At 45.3% G+C, this 18,817-nt stretch overlaps 1 protein-coding gene across 1 annotated transcript in view; it reads left to right on the top strand.

The window, feature by feature from the left end:
- The window catches only part of LOC111982470 (regulatory-associated protein of mTOR), a 147,938-nt gene that overhangs the window by 115,534 nt on the left and 13,587 nt on the right, over positions 1-18,817 (top strand). Inside the window, exons 9-11 of the mRNA XM_024014038.2 lie at positions 6,855-6,955; positions 9,024-9,168; positions 11,248-11,323. Coding sequence (XP_023869806.2) covers positions 6,855-6,955; positions 9,024-9,168; positions 11,248-11,323 — 322 coding nt within the window. The remainder of the gene's footprint in view (positions 1-6,854; positions 6,956-9,023; positions 9,169-11,247; positions 11,324-18,817) is intronic.

The raw sequence follows: 18,817 nt of genomic DNA, 5'->3' as shown, positions 1-18,817 counted from the left end.
CTGCCGTCCCTCCCAGACTCCTGTCTCACCGTGCCGTCTCCTCCCAGACTCCTGTCTCACAGTGCCGTCCCTCCCAGACCTCCGTCTCACCGTGCCGTCCCCCCAGACTCCTGTCTCACAGTGCCGTGCCGTCCTCCCAGACTCCTGTCTCACGTGCCGTCCCCTCCCAGACTCCTGTCTCACCGCCTGCCGTCCCTCCCAGACTCCTGTCTCACCGTGCCGTCCCTCCCAGACTCCTGTCTCACCGTGCCGTCCCTCCCAGACTCCTGTCTCACCGTGCCGTCCCTCCCAGACTCCCGTCTCACCGTGCCGTCCCTCCCAGACTCCTGTCTCACTGTGCCGTCCCTCCCAGACTCCTGTCTCACCGTGCCGTCCCTCCCAGACTCCTGTCTCACCGTGCCGTCCCTCCCAGACTCCTGTCTCACCGTCCGTGCCGTCCCTCCAGACTCCTGTCTCACCGTGCCGTCCTCCCAGACTCCTGTCTCACCGTGCCGTCCCTCCCAGACTCCTGTCTCACCGTGCCGTCCCTCCCAGACTCCTGTCTCACCGCTGCCGTCCCTCCCAGACTCCTGTCTCACCGTGCCGTCCCTCCCAGACTCCTGTCTCACAGTGCCGTGCCGTCCCTCCCAGACTCCTGTCGTGCCGTCCCCTCCCAGACTCCTGTCTCACTGTGCCGTGCCGTCCCTCCCAGACTCCTGTCTCACCGTGCCGTCCCTCCCAGACTCCTGTCTCACTGTGCCGTGCCGTCCCTCCCAGACTCCTGTCTCACAGTGCCGTGCCGTCCCTCCCAGACTCCTGTCGTGCACGTGCCGTCCCTCCCAGACTCCTGTCTCACGTGCCGTGCCGTCCCTCCCAGACTCCTGTCTAGCCGTGCCGTCCCTCCCAGACTCCTGTCTCACTGTGCCGTGCCGTCCCTCCCAGACTCCTGTCTCACTGTGCCGTGCCGTCCCTCCAGACTCCTGTCTCACGTGCCGTGCCGTCCCTCCCAGACTCCCTGTTGCTCATCCGTGCCGTCCCTCCCAGACTCCTGTCTCACTGTGCCGTGCCGTCCCTCCCAGACTCCTGTCTCACTGTGCCGTCCCTCCCAGACTCCTGTCTCACCGTGCCGTCCCTCTCAGACTCCTGTCTCACCTTGGCAGTTGGGATCACCGTCTCAGTTGGCTCTGAGTTTTTCTCTGTGGCGAAGCTCAGGCATCGGAGGCTCGAAGTCAACATCTGAATCGGATGAGGACTCTTCATCAGCAACGTCGATTTCAAGCTCAATATATGATGCTCCATCCGTCTCGAACTCACCTAAGTTCTGCAGCATTTGCAATAATGTTAGTGCGTCCATTCGTTTGGTTTTTCTTTCCATTGTGAACTACACACTGCGTGTTGTACTCAGTGTCTATTTTGACTCTCACCGAGGGGAAATGGTATACCATTTCCAGCCTTTAGTAATAAAATAGACTGCCCACAATTCTTCATCAAAATTATATAGCTCTAAATTCAATCATTCTCCTCACCCTCATCATTCAGTTCAATCAAATTCAATCACCTTCATCAAGCAGTTCATTGAAGTCACACGCACCATTATCAGTTTATATCTGGTTTCTATTGCCCWTTCATCCATTGACGACAGAATAGCATATTTTAATTGTATTATGTTACTCGTTTTTGCGTAGTAGGCAGAGCAATGGTGCGTGGTCATGTGCTGAGTTCATGGACAGCGGGGATATTCTTGGAAAAAGTGACATTTGGGAGTAGAGCTGCACCTCTTGAATTATGAGTTATTTGACAAAGGTAAGTGTAATAGAAACGGCAGAATATGCTCTTTCTGATACTGTTTAGAATTGAACATGTTTTACCTGCATGTGACTCTGAAGGAGGATATGATAAAGTGATGCTCCTTTCCCTGCGTCTGTAAATTCATGTACAGTTTGACTGATATTCTTAATATTGTCACTCAGCATGTTTTTGTTTCCCTTACAACACATTCGATTAGTAATAGTTACAGTAAATAACAGTCCTGTAACAGCTTCTTTTTACAAAGTAAAACGTAGCAGAGAATGGTACCAAGGCTTGCAGTCAAATGATTAACATGACCGCCAAACGCTGATAAATAGGCATAACACACTCATTACACAAAATCATGACACTATTGTTCTAAATTAAATCAACCTCTTCACCCTCATTATTCAAGGCCTAATTTAAATTTGATTGTGAAGTAACTTGCACAATTATCGCCCGTTCCATCCATTTGTCATTCATTCAGTGGGCTGGCATCGTTTGCTTCGCTGGATAGAGTCCAGGATATGTTTAACATGATTCTAAAGAACTACTGCCACATGTAGCATGTTTCAGTCTCCATTACAGTACATTTGATTAGTAATAGAGTTACAGTAAGTAAAACAGTCCCATAACAGCGTATTTTGACAAAGTAAAATGAAAAGAGAATGGTATCAACCCCCAAGGCGTGCGGTCAAATGATTTGCTGCTGATAAATAGGCATAACACAAACTCACCATCACACTATTGTCTTTCTAAATGAAATCAACCTCTTCACCCTCGTTATCATTAGTTAGGCRTAATTTGAATTCAATTGTGAAGTAAGGTGCACAATTATCACCCATTTGTCATTCATTCAGTGGGGAGAGAGTTGCATTAGCACCTGGCTGGGTACCAACATCCTGTCTTGGCGGGTTAAGTTGGGAWTAGGTGTGGAAACAAACAGGYAAAAYGGCTKSAAGTATTTTTCTGTTTGTGATTTCAAATTCTGACAAATGAGCAGTGTAAAATACAAACGTTTAGGAAAAGTCGGAAGGAGCAGGACATAGCTTTTATTGTGTGCTGATTTTTTTCTCCCTCAAATGTATTTTCAAAATCAAACGTCAGTGGCCGTTGGCCTACAGTCGGTCTAGTGTTAACCTCCTGGCTCCCTTCTCCCTCCAGTCCATTAGCCATTAGTCTCTCTCCCTTTAGTTCAGTACTACACTCTCTGCTAGCTAGTCTTTAGCCTTCTCTCTCTCTCTCTCTCTCTCTCTCTCTCTCTCTCTCTCTCTCGTGCTCTGGTCCAGTAGCCTTTAGTCTTAGCCTCCTCTCCCTCCACTTCTAGCCTCACTGACTGCTCATTATAAGACTGGGAGCTGGGAGAGGGGCTGAGGTGATTTTCCTCTGTCGCGGTGTTGATTACCATGGTGCCGGGCGCCGCGGATACCGCTCCCTTCTGGAACAACCAATCCCCACGCTCATTTCCATGGCAATCTCAGGTTCGGAATACTGAGTGATCCGAGACACAGGATAGGCTAGTGCTAAAGGAGAGGTTTCCTATTAGGTCTTTGTGGAGGACTTTGATTGTGTATGTCTGAGTCCCAAATTGCACCCTATTCTCTATGAAGTAAGGCTGAGCGATTAGTACTTTATGAGGTCGTTTCGGTTCGATTATTAAAAAATAATCACGTTTTTGGTTTCAATGTATTTATTTTTTTAGACATGAAATTCCGGGTTGAATGCTGTTTCACATAATACAACTATGGATAAGTCCCATGGTGACTGCCCATTACTGTTTATCACTTATTAAACATTTATTCACATTACTTTAATAAAATATTAGATTTATTTAAAACTTTATTTCATTCCAAGTCGTCTCATCTCTATAAAGCTGCTGCCTATGCTGTCTGACAAAAATAATTGTTTTAGTAGTTCTTCAAAAGTATAAAATGCTGAATAACAACTATCAATCAATCATGTATTTTCAGGCTCGCGAAGCAACTGCCTTCTACCCCTCTCGACCACACGCCTCGATCAGACCAGCAACGCCATAGCAGTCAAACATCTTTCCTTTCAACCCCACATGTTTACCAGATGTGTGCAACAACAGTTCAACATTCACCTTCTGCTACTATTTCTGTCAAGTCTATACATACAGTTTGATGCACAAATTAGATACATCCAACATACGCACGACACAAAACACAGAACGCACCGGAACTACGTCTGCAACACAATGCTGCAAGCCAAACGAGCCAAACACAGCATTCTATTGGAAATGAATATACTTCTGGTGTAGCAAAACGCAATGACGCTGTCGGTCTGAGTAAGGTAATGTCTTTCTCCGCACAGACCACACAAGTTTAAGCGCGTAATGGATTATGGTCATTGTAGTTAATTACCACATTTTCTGTGCTAAACTATGTACACTGAATAAATATATAAACGCAACATGTAAAGTGTTGGTCCCATGTTTCATGAGCTGAAATAACAGATCCCAGAAGTGTTCCATACGCACAAAAAGCTTATTTCTCTCAAATTGTGCTCAATTTTGTTTACATCCCTGTTAGTGAGCATTTCTCCTTTGCCAAGATAATCCGTCCATGTGACAGGTGTGGCATATCAAGAAGCCGATTAAGCGGCATGATCATTACACAGGTGCACCTTGTACTGGAGACAAGCCCACTAAAATGTGCAGTTTTGTCACACAACACAATGCCACAGATGTGTCAAGTTTTGAGGGAGTGTGCAATTGGCATGCTGACTGCAGGAATGTCCACCACAGCTGTTGCCAGAAAATGTAATGTACATTTCTCTAAGCTGCCTCCAAAMTCGTTTTAGAGAATTTGGCAGTATGTCCAACTGGCATCACAACCGCAGATCACGTGTATGGCGTTGTGTGGGCAAGTGGTTTGCTGATGTCAATGTTGTGATCAGAGTGCCCCATGGTGGCGGTGGAGTTATGGTATGGTCAGSCATAAGCTACGGGCAATGAACACAATTTCATTTTATCAATGGTAATTTGAATGCACAGAGATACCGTGACGAGATCCTGAGGCCCATTGTCGTGCCATTCATCCGCAGCGATCACCTCATGTTTCAGCATGATAATGCACAGCCCCATGTCGCAAGGATCTGTACTCAATTCCTGGAAGCTGAAAATAATCCAGTTCATCCATGGCCTGCATACTCACCAGACATGTTAACCATTGAGCATGTTTGGGATGCTCTGGATCCACGTGTACGACAGCGTATTCCAGTTCCCGTCAATATCCAGTAACTTTGCATGGCCTTTAAAGAGGATTGGGACAACATTCCGCAGGCCACAATCAACAGCCTGATCAACTCTATGAAAAGGTGATGTTGCGCTGCATGAGGCAAATGGTGGTCACACCAGATACTGACTGGTTTTCTGATGCCACTCCCCTATTTTTTTTAAGGTATCTGTGACCAACAGCATCTGTAGTCCGTCATGTGAAATCCTTTGATTAGAGCTTAATGAATTTATTTTAATTTATTAATATCCTTATATGAACTGTAACTCAGTAAAATCTTTGAAATTGTTTCATGTTCCACTTATAGTTTTTGTTCACTATAAAAGTTTGGCCTGTTGGAAACTACAACTCCCTACTACATCACACAGTTCAGACTTGGTGATTAATCTCTACAAACTGCACATCGAGCTCAGAAAAAAAACACAACAAAATGGAATTCAAATCATAGAACGGACATCAGTCAGTTGTTTAAAAATGACAAATAACAAATTTTGGTTAATCGCTTAGCACTACTATATAGTGCAGTTTTTTTAGTGCTTTATATGTGCACACAATCTGCAGTGCTTTCCCATCAAGTCTAATGACAGACAGTTTTAAAGTGTTAATGTAGTTTGATGCCACTGACATGAATAGATCTATATGTTAATTAGACGGATGAAATGGATGTATTATAGATATAGAACACTGAAATACACTGAGTGTACAAAATATTAGGAACACCTGCTCCTTCCATGACATGGACTGACCAGGTGAATCCAGGTGAAAGCTATGATCCCTTATTGATGTCACTTGTTAAATCCACTTCAATCAGTGTAGAAAAAGGGGAAGAGGACATTTAAAGAAGGATTTTTCGGCCTTGAGACAATTGAGACATGGATTGTGTATGTGTGCCATTGAGTGTGAATGAGCAAGATAAAATATTTAAGTGCCTTTGAACAGGGTATGGTACTGGGTGCCAGGTGCACCGGATTGTCAAGAACTGCAATGCTGCTGGGTTTTTCACGCTCAACAGTTTCCCTGTGTATCAAGAATGGTCCACCACCCAAAGGACATCCAGCCAACTTGACACAACTGTGGGAAGCTTTGGAGTCAACATGGGCCAGCATCCCTGTGGAACACTTTCGACACCTTTAGAGTCCATTCCCCAACAAATTGAGGCTGTTCTGAAGGCAAAAGGGCGGTGCACTCATATTAGAAAGGTGTTCTTAATGTTTTGTGCACTCAGTGTATTTTATATGGAATATACAGGTAACTGCCAAAATATTGGAAATGCTTGAGTAAATGAGGGATACAAAGTATATTAAAAACAGGTGCTTCCACACAGGTTTGGTTCCTGGCTTAAGTCATTTACAAATGTATAAAAATGCTGACCAGGCCATTATTTTGGTTACCATGGCTATGCCTCCATAGGATGACAATGCCCCCTTCTGCAGGGCACGAGTGTTCACTGAATGGTTTGATGAGCATGAAAACGATGTATGATGCCATGGCCATCTCAGTCACCAGATCTCAACCCAGTGTAACACTTATGGGAGATTCTTGAACGGCGCCTAAGACAGCATTTTCCACCACCATCAACAAAACACCAAATGATTTTTCTCACAGAAGAATTGTGTTGCATCCATTATATATATAGAACACTGTTGGAGGAATGCGACCGTAGATATAAAGCAGAGTTCCAGAGACTTGTAGAATCTATGCCAAGGTGCATTGAAGCTGTTGTGACTCGTGGTGCCCCCCCCCCTATTAAGACACTTTATGTTGGTGTTTCCTTTATTTTGTCAGTTACCTGTATCTTAATGTTACTGACAAATCTATGGTGTTGTGTAGGATACCTGGGAGACTGAATGACAGACGTACCCCACTGGGAGAGCTCAACTGGATCTTCACTGCTATCACTGACACTATCGCCTGGAACGTGCTGCCCAGAGGTACACACACACACACACACACACACACACACACATGAGCTTGGAAGCATATATGCAAGCATACACACTCATACCCCTGTGTCTACCTGGGCTGCCCAGACAAGTAGAAAGTATCMCTCGCTCGCTCGCTCTCTCTCTCCCTCTTTCTCTCTCACAAACACTCATGTGAGTCGTGATGTAAGAAGAGAACAGTGGTGATAGGCTGATAAGCCCCAGAAGCCATACGGCACTGCAATTCATTAATCAGCGTACATCACAGAGAATCTCCTTCATGAAGGCACGGCACACCTAATCCACTACACACACACACCTCACCACACAAAACACTCTCACACAGACATACTCACACACACACACACTCTGTCACACACAAAAGCACGCGAACACGCACTTGAATCACACCACAATCAAAACACTTGTACACAGACAGACTCACTCTCTCACACACACACACACCCACACACACCAATTATTATCATTAGTTGGGGATTAACACTGGAGCAACCTGGCTCCATTAAACTAAATGAGATAATGCATGAATTAATAATAAGAGTTGAAAATGTCACTACCGCCCCCTGCCTTGATCTATCTGGGGCTGCTACTGCACTRTGCCTGTCTGTCCACATTCAATACACAATACATACACACACTATACATTCACACACTATACATACACACCTACAGTACATTCGGAAAGTATTGACTTTTCAACATTTTGAATTACAGCCTTATTCTAAAATGGATCAAATGTTTTTTATCATCAATCTACACACAATACCCCATAATGACCAAACAAAAACAGGTTTTGAAAAATTGTTGCAAATTTATAAAAAAGTAAAAAATTGGTACCATAAGTATTCAGACCCTTTGCTATGAGTCTCGCAATTGAGCTCAGGTGCTTCCTGTTTCCATTGATCATCCTTGATGTTTCTACAACTTGATTGGAGTCCACCTGTAGTAAATTCAATTGATTGGACATGATTTGGAAAGGCAAACCTGTCTATATAATGTCCCACAGATGCTAGTGCATGTCAGAGCAAAAACCAAGCCATGAGGTTGAAGGAATTGTCCGTAGAGCTCCGAGACAGGATTGTGTCGATGCACAGATCTGGGGAAGGGTACCAAAAAATGTCTGCAGCTTTGAAGGTCCCCAAGAACCCAGTGGCCTCCATCATTCTTAAATGGAAGAAGTTTGGAACCACCAAGACTCTTCCTAGAGCTGGCCGACCAGGCAAACTGCGCAATCGGGGGAGGAGGGCCTATGTCAGGGAGGTGACCAAGATCTCGATGGTCACTCTGACAGAGCTCCAGAGTTCCTCTGTGGAGATGGGAGAACCTTCCAGAAGGACAACCATCTCTGCAGCACTCCACCAATCAGGCCTTTATGTTAGAGTGGCCAGACGGAAGCCACTCCTCAGTAAAAGGCATCTAAAGGACTCTGACCATGAGAACCAAGATTGAACTCTGGTCTAAATGCCAAGTGTCACTTCTGGAGGAAACCTGGCACCATCCCTACGGTGAAGCATGGTGGGTGCAGCATCATGCTGTGGGGATGTTGTTGAGCGGCAGTGACTGGGAGTCTAGTCAGGATCGAGGGAAAGATGAACGGAGCAAAGTACAGAGATCCTTGATGAAAACCTACTCCAGAGTGCTCAGGACCTCAGACTGGGGTGAAGGTTCACCTTCCAACAGAGCAATGACCCTAAGCACACAGCCAAGACAATGCAGGAGTGGCTTCGGGACAAGTCTCTGAATGTCCTTGAGTGGCCCAGCCAGAGTCCGGACTTAAACCCGACCAAACATCTCTGAAGAGAACGGAAAATAGCTGTGCAGCAACCTGATACTTTGAGAGGATCTGCAGAGAAGAATGGGAGAAACTCCTCAAATACAGGTGTACCAAGCTTGTAGCGTCATACCCAAGAAGACTTGAGACTGTAATCACTGCCAAAAATAATTCAACAAAGTACTGAGTAAAGGGTCTGAATACTTATGTAAATGTGATATTTAAGTTTTTTTTATTTTTTTAGTGCAAAATTTGAAAACCCTCATCCTCTCTCTCTCTCTCTAGATCTGTTCCAGAAGCTCTTTCGTCAGGACCTGTTGGTGGCCAGTTTATTCCGCAACTTCCTGTTGGCCGAGAGGATAATGAGGTCATACAACTGCACCCCTGTCAGCAGTCCGCGCCTGCCACCTACATACATGCACGCCATGTGGTAAGACGCGCTGGCGCACACACACACTTTCTCTCTGTTGGCCTTTTCTATTAAATCTAATGTCTGTCCATTCATTAGATTCATGTTGAAAACTGTCTGCAAATTTTTTGTGTGTGTTTTTCCACCATCAGTCGCTAAAAGCATTAGTTGTGGGGAGTGTTGTTGCTGAAAGCCTCTTGAGTGAGCGATCGCCTGTTTTCATCTCTTATTGCCTCCATTAACTCTTCTTGAGAAGACAGTAAATAGCACTGAATAATCTGGGGTCTTTGTGTTACTACACCCCATCACAGCTCTAAAGAGATGCTTGAGCCAGCAAGAAAGGAAGCACAGAGAGAGAATGTGGAGGGAGGGGAAGCAAGAAGTCAAAGGAGAACAAGGGGTGGTAAGAGAGAGTGGAGGAGAGACTGATAGGAAGTGTTGAGGTAGCTAGATAGCAGTAAAGAAGGAAGGAAGAAAGAGTGGAAGAGAGAGACTAATAGAAAGTGTGTAGGGGACAGAGTAAGAGACACAGAAAATGAGGAAAAACACAGTGTGGTGTGGTGAGAAATTGTGAGGGTTTGGGGAAATATGTTGATTGATGATCGTGGCCATACATAACCAGCAAGTGTTATTAAAATGCTCTTGTTGTGTCTTTATTAGTGGGCCATTATTAGGATATAAATTGGCTGGGGACAGGTGTGCACGACTGTGTGTGTGGTAGGGGGGTGTATGGCGCTATGGCTGCACCAAGCTCTGCTGCAGGTAGAAGCTATAGCAGTGTCAGCAACTAGATACAAATTCCCTCATACACACTTTCTGAAAGGTCCCAAGGTCCCGAACTGTTATTCTGATTTCCATGTAAAATAGCCTTTTGAGTGCCTAAAATATCACCTATAATATTTGTTTTGGATAGAAATGCTGAAAACGTGCGAAAAAGTACTTTTAATCTCATGGCTAACTACCAGGAAGTTTGAAAAGACAAGGCTTTGTGGGCGGGGAGTTTATTATCCATGAGCTCACCTTGACTGACAGCTCTTTGAAACGCCTATGTCGAGCAACTTGGATGCAGTGAGCAGTGTTGCAGTAACATCATCTCAAGCTAATTTAGTGATACACAAAGCAACTCAAACAACATTGAAATTGCATCAATGATGTCAATTGTTTTACACATCTCTTCTTTGGCGTTGCTCCTGTGATGCGGTTCACAGCATCAATGACAGATGTGTTGACTTGAGTTTTGAACGACGGCTCGGAGATTCGAACCAGTGACCTTTCGGTTACTGGCCCAACGCTCTTAACCGCTAAGCTACCTGCGGCCATCACACACCCCTCACTCCTACCAAATCCCAATCACGTTTCATGTTACTTTTCACTCACTTCCCAAATGTTTTTTTTGTCGCCGAACGAATGTTTGTCTGCTTGTCTCGACTGATTCCAGATGTTTCATATATTTGATATATTCATGCACTGGGATTACAGATATTMATACCTGATATGAATATTGAATGCACACTGTTATGTGAATGATATGATGATTTGTATTCTACATAGATTATAACTAGCATCTAGGATCATTTGACTAGGGAAATATCTTTCTCCGTAGAGCATTGTATCGTCATTTATCTTGGATTCCACTGTTACCTGGATGGAATAGGCAAAGGCAGTGTTGTTAGAGTTGCGTTCAATGACTGGAACACATCTGTAACGTTGCGTTTTGTTGCATTCGTCAACCAAATGCTCAATTCCTGGTGCACTTTCTAACCAGAGGACAAACCCCTTAGCTGCAGACCCCAAGTGCTGCCTCAGAGCAAATAGGGAAAAGGGGGGTTGGAGGATAGGGGAAGAGGGCGGTTGGTGAGGGGAGGGGAGGAAAGAGGGGAAGGGGGGTTGTTGTGAGAGTGCAGCAGTAAAGGCGGTTTAATGTGTGTTATGTAACAGTATGAATTAAACATGATGTCCAGGGAGAACACTTTGGAATGGATCAAAGCCTCAATGCTTTCCTCTCTAGGACCGTCTATGTGTGTGTGTTGGACGTTTGGGTTGTTGATGCCGTGTGTGTGTGTGTGTGTGTGTGTGTGTGTGTGCATCGTTCCTCTACAGGCAGGCATGGGACCTGGCTGTGGACATCTGTCTCTCTCAGCTGCCCACCATCATTGAGGAGGGCACCGCCTTCAGGGTGAGTGTGTTTTTTCCATTTATCAGTGCGGGTTCCTCGGTAACTTTGGGACTTAGTCATGCCATGTGTTTGTCTATGTCAGGGGTCTKAAACTCATTTTGCCTGGTGTCCAAATTCTGTCTTCACCAAGGTCCTGCGGGGCCACACTGCAAATGGCCTTTTCCCCCTTCATTTGAATAGCCCTCAGGCGTTAAGATAAATTGCCCTGTATGCTSTGGATACAATTTCTGTGTGTTTGACACCTCACTGATAAATAACCCCATTCGCTGATGGATGGCTMTCGGTCACTTCAGGTTGACTAGTCTGACTACACACTTTCAAGTTCTTTACCTTTCATTTTATTTACCRTGGTAACTTTGGCACTTCTATGAGTTAAAATATACATTTTATTTCCACTGATTCATCACAAACACWCTCCCCGGCCCAGTCAGTGTATCACCCTATTACCCATCTGACCCAGTGGATGCAGGGGTGAAATGTCATGTCTAATATCATCGTATCACTCCATCCTGGTAAACCCGTCTGGGCTACTTGTCCAGTCAGTGCAACTCCATCATTCATTATAAGATATTTTCAACACAAGCYCTTGAAAGTTTCCCACTGTGGTAGTCAGCTCTAACGCATCATCTTTGGGGTCAGTTTGGGTGGTATGAATTGTATACTACAATACATGCTGCCCTGCCYTATACCGCCTTCCTCCGTGCTTTTCTACAAAAATATTGAATCAAATACAAATGTATTTTATACCCAGAGATTGAACTTGAGATTGTCATAAAAGATGCATTGTTGCAGCTCCCTATAGAAAAGTCGGTCTGTCCAGACGAGCTACAAAAGTTTAGCATCCCGTTATGGTGTAATAATCCACTGCAATTGTAATATTGAATTCCTAATCTCTCTGGGGGAAAACCCTGGGCCAGGCAGGGGTAGAAAAGCTGATTGTGAAAACATGAGATTATTACCAGGGGTTGTGTAAGGGCTCCTTAAGCCGTCTACCGTCATCTTCTGAATTCTCCATCTCTCTCTTTCCTCACTCTATCTATTTGCCGTCTTTAACTTGAACTCTCTCCCTTTTATCTATTTCCCACTCTCCTTTATCTATTTCCCACTCTCCCTTTATCTATTTTCCCACGTCTCCCTTTATCTATTTCCCACCTCTCCTTTATCTATTTCCCACTGCCCCTCTATCTTTCCATCTCCTCTCATCTATCTTCCCAGTTCCTCTATCTATTTCCCAGTCTCCCTCTATCTATTTCCCCACTTCTCCTTTATCTATTTCCCACTCTCCCTTATTCTGATTCCTTCCTCTTCACTTCTCCACTTCTTATCCTATTCCCCAGTCTCCCTTAGTCTATTCCCACTCTCCCTTTATTATTTCTCCACTCTCCCTGGAACTCTTACTCCAGGGGTGTCAAACATACGGCCCATGGCCCAGTGCACTCTCCGGACCCCGGTGAAGACCGAAAGCAGCCCGCCGGCCTTCAATTAGTTTTACATCCCGTCTCTCCCCTCCCTCCTCTTATTCCCTCTTTCTACTATGTCTCTCTCTTCCTCCATATCTCCTCAGATTAAACGTGGGCTTATGAAATGATTCTTAGGACACCATATCAAGCGAGAGAGCAATGCCATCCATGCCAAAAAGGTGTTGTATGGAAAAAGTTAAGAATCTACACGGAGCGGTGGAGCTTCCCTCCCTCCCGTGCTTTTCTCAGTCCTGCTACGTCCTATTGCAGTTTGACCCCACCTGCGGCTGGTGTTGAGGGTGCCTCTCTTCTACCACTTCTGAGAGAACATCCCTCTTCCCCTTTCTCGGCACTTCTCTTCCTTCGCCGCGGGAGGCTTAATGGCACTATAATTGACCCCCTGGGTCCTCTACAAATGTTCCCCCCCTTCTCCGTCTGCCTTTTGAGGAGAATAAGAGACTCGTTCTTCTTCTCTCTCTTGAAGTTCATCAGAGAAACTCCGAACTCTGTTAGTTTGTGCGCGCATTCGCTCCTGTGTGTGTGCGCGCGTTCGCTCCTGTGGTGTGTGATAGAATTGGCGTTCGCTCCTCCATTGTGCATATCCATCCTCGTTGTGTGCCCGCGCGTTTGCTCTTCGTGTGTTCCGCTCCGTTGCTCCTCGTGTGTGTTCGCTCCCGTTTTGCTCCTCGGTGTGTGTTCGCTTCCCGTTTGCTTCCTCGTGTGTTGTTCGCTTCCGTATCGCTCCTCGTGTGTTTCGCGCGCTTCGCTCCTCAAGTGTGTGTGCGCGCGCGTTCGTCACTCGTGGTGTGTGTGTGTGTTGCACGCGCGTTCGCTCCTTCGTGTGTGCGTTCGCTCCTCGTGTGTGCTCGCATATAATTGTGTGAGAGGCCATACGGTGGGCGCTCCTCGTGTGTGCGCGTTCGCTCCTCGGTGTGTGTTCGCACGCGTTCGTGTGCTCGCTCCTGTGTGTGCTGCGCGCTCGTCGCTCCTCGTGTGTGCGCGTGCGCCGTTCGCTCCTCGTTGTGTGTTCGCTCACTCGTGCGCGCTCGCCTCCTCGCGCGGGCTCGCTCCTCGCTGTGTGTGCGCGCGTGGTTGCTCGCTCCTCGTGTGTGTTTCGCGCGCGTTCGCTCCTCGTGTGTTCGCTCGTTTCGCTCCTCGTATGTGTGCTCGCAGGTTGCTCGCTCCTCCGTGTGTGGGCGCGTTCGCTCTCGTTGGTGTGTGTTGTGCGCGTGTGCTCGCTCTCGTGTGTGATCGCGCGCGTTCGCTCCTCGGTGTGTGTGTTCAACGCACGTTCGTGCGCGCTCGCTTCCCGCGCGTGCTCGCACTCGCTCCTCGCATGGTGCGCTCCTCGTATGTGTGCGCGCGCGTTTGCTCCTCGTTAGAGTGCGCGCGGGGCTCGCTCCTCGTGTGTGTGTTGCGCGTTCGCTCCTCGTGTGTGTGGTGTGTTGGTGCGCGTCGCTCCTCGTTGTGTGTTCGCCGCGGTTCGAACTCCTCGCGTGTGTGTGTGCGCGCGCGCGTTCACTCCTCGTGGTGTTTGTGTGTGCGCATTCGCTCTCCGCGCGCATTCGCTCCTCGCACGTGCGCGCATGTAATTGTGTGAGAGCATAGCGGTGAGTGCTTGATTTATTCACCAAAATCATTTCCCTCTACTCTCGGCAGCGAGAGAGTCTCTGTTGTAATGTCCTCTGCTATTTAAGGGACGATGATGATGAAACTGGTCATGGTGCAGTTAATAGCGGGCAGACACAAATTGTCATGACAATCACTGCTATGTGGGGAACAGAAGGCTGGTACAATTAAAGAAGTGGCACGCAAGTTCACACACACTACTGCAGGCTGGTAGGAGTCAAGCCCTACAATAGAGGCTCCTTATGTAAAGGATGTTATATAATAGACAATCGGTGTAAGAATTGGCTCCATTCAGTTGATCGGGAAGATGTGTGATGTGTGTGTCATAGAGAGGAGGTGTGCTCGTTAGTTCCATGGACTGTGTCTGCGATGCTTGCATTTTGACATGACGTGCTTGAGGTTGCCGTGGCACATGCTATATTAACTTACACACAAAACCTAAATAAATGAAACATTGTTTACAAAACTCATTAAACTTCATTCTACATTGAGATGTTATGGTGCCGTGTGTACAGTTCATTTATCAATGCATTAAGCCTAATGTGGGTGTGTGTTAGAGAATGATGTTTCTAGCTCTAACTTGTTAAATGGATTAATGCTATTGTTCGAGTTGGTGTTTGAGAGGTCACAGCTGTGTTTGTATGCAGGTCAAGATACACTACGTGACCAAAAGTATGTGGGACACTTCCCGTCATAGCATCTCATTCCAATATCAAGGCATTATATTGGAGTTGGTCTCCCCTTTGCTTTTATAACCAGCCTCCACGTTAATGGGAAGGCTTTATCACAGATATTGGATCATTTGCTGTGGGTACTTGCTTCCATTCAGCTACGCAAGAGTATTATTAGGTTGGCATTAGGCCCTGCTCGCAGTCGCTGTTCCATTCATCCCAAAGGTTTCGACTGGTGGTTGACAGTCAGGGCTCCGTTGCAGGCCAATTCAATGTTCTTCCACACCGATCTCGACAAACCATTTCTGTATGGACCTTGCTTTTTCACAGGGCATTGTCATGCTGAAACAGGACAAGGGCATTCCCCAAAACTGTTGCCACCAAAAGTTGGCAGCACAAAATCGTTCTAGACTGTAATTATATGCTCTAGCGTTAAGATTTCCCTTCACTGGAACTAAGGGGCTTAGCCCAAACCATGGAAATACAGTCCAGACCATTATTCCTCATCCACCAAACTTTACAGTTGGCACTATCATTGGGGCAGGTAGCATTTCTCTAGGGCATCCGCCAAACCAGATTTTTCCCTTTGGAGTGCCAGATGTTTGAAGCGTGATTCATCACTTCCAGAGAATGTGTTTCCACTGCATCCATAGTCCAAATGTGGTGAGCTTTACCCCAGTCCCACCCGACGTTGGCATTTGCACATGAGTGATCTTAGGCTTGTGTGCGGCTGCTCGGCCATGGAAACCCATTTCTGAAGCTCCCGACGAAATTAGTTCTGGCGCGTGCTTCCAGAGGCAGTTTGGAACTCATAGTCAGTGTTGCAACCAATACAGCTTGTTGTGGTCTACCACTTTGCGGCTGACTTTTGTTGCTCCAGACGATTTTCCACTTCAACAATAAACAGCACTTACAGTGACCATGGCAGCTCTAACAGGGCAGACATTAGACTAACTGACTTGTAGGAAAGGTGCATCTATGACGGTGCCACATTGAAAAGTCACTGGCTCTCAGTAAGGCCATTCTTACTGCCAACGGATATTGTCTATGGAGATTGCAGGAGTTGTACTCGGATTGGTATATTACCTTACAGCAAACGGGTGTGGCATGAAATAGCCGAATCCGCTCATTGAAGGTGTGTTCCACATGCTTTTTGTATGCACTCTGTGTAGTGAGCTTCGTTCAATGTACTGTATTATATTCATCATAATTTATTAAAACGATTGTGTTTGTGTTTCATCCCAATAGCCAGTCCGTTCTTGCAGAGCAGCTGACAGCGTTCCAGGTGTGGCTGACCATGGGGTGCGAGAACAGGAACCCCCCGAACAGCTCCCCATCGTACGTGCAGGTACACAAACATACATACATACACCAACGGGCGTAAAATATCTACCCTCCCCCAAAAATATCTTTCAGATTTTCTGTAGTCTTTCCCTTTAAAATCGCCATAGAAACGGCCCCTTCACGTTGATTGACCGGTGTTTTCGAGGAAGAAAGTCACGATCTGGAGATGAAAATAACAAGGGTATCAAGTTGAATTTGACTGCGTCTGAAGTGTGGAAGCCCTCCTAATCTTACCACCTCCCGGTGCCGAAAATGGAAGCATCTAAATATGCAATGGTTCCAACAAAACTAACGTTCTTATTTAATCAGTACGCATATTAAGTATTGCTGATTCGTAATGACATTAATAAAGAGAACTAGGTTTCGACTAGGGCTGTCAAACGATTAAAATAAAATACATTGCCATTTAATCACATTAATTCTGTAGATTAATCGCAAATGTTACATTTGGTGCTAAATAAAATTTTTCACATATATATATATACACATATTGGTTGTAGGAGATGTAGGGACAAAACACAAAAAATTATTATGTATCAGAATTTCTTTAATGGCATTTCACCATAAACAAGTTAAGAAATACAACATTCCTGTAACTTACCTAAATCTCCCGTAGGCCCCACACACTGTTAAAGCTTTAGCCATTCCGAAATTATTGTTCTCCCAATTGCTGATTGGGAGGGTTGGCTATAAAAAAATAACTTGCTCTAGGATACCAAGAACAAAACAGCATAAACCGTGTCCAACAATGTCATGAATTCCACAGAAACATAACAAACCTGTACCCATAACAAACTTCAAAGTCGCCCCTAAATTTTTTCTTTTCGCTGCAAGCCAGTTGCTTAAGACATTAGACATTCATTAATGGTGTCCCCCAAAAAAAATCTTGCTGAAAAGAGTTACACATTAGTGTGTTATTTAATGCGCTAACTTTGTCAGCCTAGGGTAGACATTAATTTAGTTAGCGCCCTCTTGAATTTACCCCAGTATTTCACTACATTAGTGAATGCCCTATATATTGCTGAATCTTTCATGTCATTATTCACAATTAACTGCATTACATTCACCAAATCATTTTAAATTAGAATGCTAAACGAAGGCCGAACAAAAGTTACTGGATCTGATTGGTTTGCTAGCCGGCTAGCTAGCCCGACGCTACATCCGAATAATAGTGTCTGCAAACAATAACCAGCCAAGTTTAATCTTTAAACAACAGTTCCAAACACAGTAAATGTTGGCCTGTTAGAACACGGACATTTATTATGAAATTTACAGGCAATCACTACACGTCCTAGTTCTGATTGAAGCCTTTCCTTGGCAATCACATACGCAATGACTAGCTAGCTAAGTAGCTAAACCCTGCTGCATCTAGTGTTTTCAACAATAACAAACTAAATACCTTTGCGACTGTCTATAGCAAAACCATCGAAACAACTGATAGGCCGTTTGGGAACTAATAAAAAGTATGACGCTTTACAATTAATTCACTTCTAAAATATAGGCCTTATTAGAAACTGGGTTGTTCGAGCCTTGAATGCTGATTGGCTGACAGCCGTTGTATTCCACGGTATGCAACATTTATTTTTACTGCTCTTAAATTACGTGGTAACCAGTTTATAAATAGCCATAAGGCACTCAGGGGTTGTGGTAGATGCCAACTTACCCGGGCTAAGGGCTGTTCATTGGGCACGAACGCACGCAGAGGTTATTGGCCCCTCAATGCCTTATTGCTTAATTGGAAACATGCAATGGAGCTGCAAAACTTCATCGTGACGGTGGGAAGGGTTTTTACAGAATGGAATGCGTTTTTGGGAGGTGACGCGTTGAGCGAACAGAAAGTATTGTCGAATGTTGAAATTGTCATTGTAAGATGAGCAATAGAATGTATAGATGTTATTAGACAAAGACAACCAGAGCAACAACTCTCACCGATCATGGCATAAAACAAAGCGGTATATATAGAAAGCTTCATGATTTATATTGTATATCACTGGGCAGGGATCTACTTTGAAAACATCACGAAGATGTCAAAGGACTAAGTCATTAAAATACACTAAACTGTTGTAGACATCACTAAATACTTCATATGGTGTAACGGTGATACGCATATTCCTATCAAACTGTTCGGTTCGGGGACCTTGGTTCGTCCGCACTGTCATCCATGAATGAATACATATCTTATATATATTTATATAAACATTTAGAAAATGACGCGTCTGGTAATCCGTTAAACAACTGGAGCCTATGTGCACGTTGTAAGTCAAATTCAATGGGCGCATTTCAGCCTGTCTGTTGTGAGGCGCAAGCGGGAAACTCGTTCTTAAGTGGGGGGTGGATAAGCCCGAGATGCGCCCAGCCTCGGGTAAATATGCGCTATGATGCGTAGCTCC

The sequence above is a fragment of the Salvelinus sp. IW2-2015 genome, linkage group LG21 (genome assembly GCF_002910315.2).
Source record: "Salvelinus sp. IW2-2015 linkage group LG21, ASM291031v2, whole genome shotgun sequence".
Lineage (NCBI taxonomy): Eukaryota > Metazoa > Chordata > Actinopteri > Salmoniformes > Salmonidae > Salvelinus > Salvelinus sp. IW2-2015.
The sequence above is the reverse complement of the archived record's forward strand: the minus strand, read 5'-3'. Positions and strand labels throughout refer to the sequence as shown.